At 43.3% G+C, this 3,631-nt stretch overlaps 1 protein-coding gene across 1 annotated transcript; it reads left to right on the top strand.

Annotated features, from left to right (window-relative positions):
- Positions 1-514: 514 nt before the first annotated feature.
- LOC122890890 (importin subunit alpha-1-like) lies at positions 515-2,729 on the top strand. Its single transcript, XM_044226337.1, has 2 exons — positions 515-581; positions 1,600-2,729. The coding sequence occupies exons 1-2, from the start codon at positions 515-517 to the stop codon at positions 2,517-2,519; spliced, it is 987 nt and encodes a 328-aa protein (XP_044082272.1). The 3' UTR covers positions 2,520-2,729.
- Positions 2,730-3,631: the final 902 nt, after the last annotated feature.

Here is a 3,631-nt window from a genome sequence, read left to right as displayed (position 1 = left end):
TAGAAGTTGAGAAGTCTATGGGGTGAGGTCAATGGAAGCATAATCCGTGGGAATATAGCTTTGAGGGGGTTCTTCGCAAAGACACGATGCTTCTTCTCAGGGCATCAATTTATTTAAATATCGGTGCAGGGGAGAATGAGATTATGTGAGTCAGTTACAACTCTATCATGCAGGAGAGTGCAAAAGTCTCACACATTGTTAACATAAAACACAAAATAAAAAGAAATTGTATGCTTTTGTCTGAGTTGCTATGGATTAGTTTTCTGAATCTTGGATATACATAGTTATTTTTTTTAGCCATCAGGAAGCATCCCAGTTTTCAATGACAACGTGGAGGAGGATGGTTACCAACTTTCTACCAGCCCCATAGAATGAGAATTACAGAGGCTTTTGCATAGAGAATTTTGACTTTAACACACAGGAGGACTTTCACTGGGGTGATGAAAAATAAATCAGATCATCAAAGTGAATTCAGAAATAGGAGTATATTCCTTACCTTAGAGAAAAAGGTAACATGGAGAGGAATGGATATCCTGCCCTCCAGACTTCGGTGGGCTTCTCCCTGAGACAGAGTCCCTCAGGTGGGTGTACGCTGCCTTCTTCTGATGAACCTTCTTGCTGAACTAGAATCATGGTAAACACACTTCTTGCTGACGATGTCAGGGCACAGGATTGAGGCAGATTTGCCCAGAATGTTGTTGTATTTAGACCTATCTGGAAGCAAATTATCAGATTAGAACTGAATATTTCCATACTAAGAAATGCTATGATTCCATTGCAAAACAAGTAGTATGGATTTAGGGGTGCCTGGGGTGGAGCTGGTTAAGCCTCTGACTCTTGGTTTCTGCTTAGGTCTGATCTCAGGGTGGTGAGGTAGAGCCCCGCCTCGGACTCCTCACTCAGTGCGGAATCTGCTTGAGTTTCTCTCTCCCTTTGCCTCTGCCCCTCTCCCTGCGCATGCTCGCACTCGTGTTCTTTCACCAAAATAAATATATCTTAAAAAAAAAAATACTACGGATTCAAGTGAAAAGTAAATGTCACACTCCTTTTCAGTCTCATTTTCCAGAAGTAGCTACTGATAACACTTTCTTATGCACATATAAGGAGATATATACAGGGGTGCCTGGGTGCTCAGTCAGTTGAGTGTCTGCCTTCTGCTCAGGTCATCATCCCAGGGTCCTCAGATCAAGGCACACATCAGACTCTAGGTCAGCGGGAACCTGTTTCTCCCTCTGCCTGCTGCTCCCTGGGCTTGCGTGTTCTCTCTCTCTGCCCAATAAATAAATAAACTCTTAAAAAAAATAAGGAGACAGATACATGTACACACATGTACACACACTCATGATCTTATTATTTACATTTCTGCAGCTTGCTTTTTCTTCATTTAAAATGCCCAACACAGGGCACCTGGGTGGCTCAGTGGGTTAAAGCAAATGGCCTTCTATTCAGGTCATGATCCCAGGGTCCTGGGATCGAGCCCCGCATTGGGCTCTCTGTTCAGCGGGGAGCCTGCTTCCTCCTCTCTCTCTCTTCCTGCCTCTCTGCCTACTTGTGATCTCTGTCAAATGAATAAATAAAATCTTAAAAAAAAATGCCCAGCACACTTACGTAACCTGACTTGGACACTTTCAAACCTTTGTCGCAACAAGAACCCCGCACCCCCGCTAGATGCCGTCGAGCAGATTCTTCCTACCTTAGTTCGTCTCCTGCATCACGATGATCCAGAGGTCTTGGCAGATACCTGCTGGGCCATCTCCTACCTGACGGATGGTCCAAACGAATGGATTGAAATGGTCGTGAAAACAGGAGTTGTGCCCCAGCTTGTGAAGCTTCTAGGAGCTACTGAGTTGCCCATTGTGACTCCTGCGCTAAGAGCCATAGGAAATATTGTCACTGGGACAGATGAACAGACTCAGGTTGTAATAGACGCAGGAGCGCTTGCTATCTTTCCCAGCCTGCTAATGAACCCCAAAACTAATATTCAGAAGGAAGCCACGTGGACGATGTCAAACATCACAGCTGGCCGCCAGGACCAGATACAGCAAGTTGTGAATCACGGATTAGTCCCGTTCCTCGTTGGTGTTCTCTCTAAGGCAGACTTTAAGACACAAAAGGAAGCTGTCTGGGCTGTGACCAACTATACAAGTGGTGGGACAGTTGAACAGATAGTATACCTCGTCCATTGTGGCATAATAGAACCACTGATGAACCTCTTAACTGCGAAGGATACCAAAATTATTCTGGTCATTCTGGATGCCATTTCCAACATCTTTCAGGCTGCTGAGAAACTAGGTGAAACTGAGAAACTTAGTATAATGATTGAAGAATGTGGAGGTTTGGACAAAATCGAGGCTCTGCAAAACCATGAAAATGAGTCTGTGTACAAAGCTTCATTAAACTTGATTGAAAAGTATTTCTCTGTAGAGGAAGAGGAAGATCAGAATGTTGTGCCAGAAACTACCTCTGAAGGCTATACGTTCCAGGTTCAGGATGGCACTGCTGGGACCTTTAACTTTTAGCTTGTACAGCCGACGCAGAAAGTTGTTTGTGGTGTGCTTTGTTTGGTAGAAGTTTGTCTTACTGTTTCTCTACTAAGAACTCTTTTTAAATGTGTTTTGTTATTGTAGCACTTTTTACAACAAAACTCTACTTGACCAGTTCCAAACTGTAAAAACTGTATGAAGCTCCTCCTGCCAGTGGGTTTCTTATTTCTATGTGGACTCTCCTCTCTTGCAATGTCCTATAAATAAAGATTAAATTCCACCCTTTTCTTTAAAAAAAAAAAAAAAATGCCCAGCACATTTACTATACAATTTCGTACTCCATCTTTCCTAATAGCTACAGCTGCAGAGTACTCCACCCTGTGGCTGTACCATTCATTACTTAAACAATCCCAGATTTCAGGGTATTTTAAGTTGCCTGGTAGATACAGCAAGTGGCTTATGAATATCCATTCTTCTTTCTAATGAAGACAACTCCGATTTTGTTCAAAACAGTAATAGCCTCAATGAAAACTATTGTCACCCCCAAACTCTTTTCTTTTTTAGGTAGATGTGACAGTGACACAGTTTGGGCTTAACGGGATTACAGTATCCCATTGTATGGGTCTGTCATAATTTACGCGGCCAGTCAGAGGAAGCTGTCACCATGGAGACTGTTTTCGAATGATTGCTGTTATAAATAAAGTTTCAATTACTCTCCATTTGCTTGATTTTTTTCCCCCTTAGACCGAAGAATCGAGTTTGTGTGGTAGAATTTTGAGCCCTAGTGGGTGGGGAGCAGCCATCTTTTCAGGTGTACTCCACAAACCCTCACTCTCTGCATTTTGTGGGTAATACAGGTTTACTCAATGGCACACGATGCATTGCCAACATAATTCTTACAGGTTTTCATACCTCTATTTCTTCCTGGTTTCCTTCCTGCCTGTTTGCCTCTGGCACTTTGTGGCCAGGGGTCAGCTTCCTGTCAGCATCTGTGATAGTCTGGATGTTACGGCCATTTGCATTCTGCCCTGGTCTGTTCTGATTATTTCAGCATGACTTGGTCAAAGGAGAAGAGCAAGTAGAGTCAGTCCCTCTCGTGCGGAGCCAGTTCATCCAGGCCGCAGGCAAATTTATTTCTGTTGCATCTT

The sequence above is a fragment of the Neovison vison genome, chromosome 12 (assembly GCF_020171115.1).
Source record: "Neovison vison isolate M4711 chromosome 12, ASM_NN_V1, whole genome shotgun sequence".
NCBI lineage: Eukaryota > Metazoa > Chordata > Mammalia > Carnivora > Mustelidae > Neogale > Neogale vison.
Note: the sequence above shows the minus strand (reverse complement) of the source record. Positions and strands in the feature narration are given on the sequence as shown.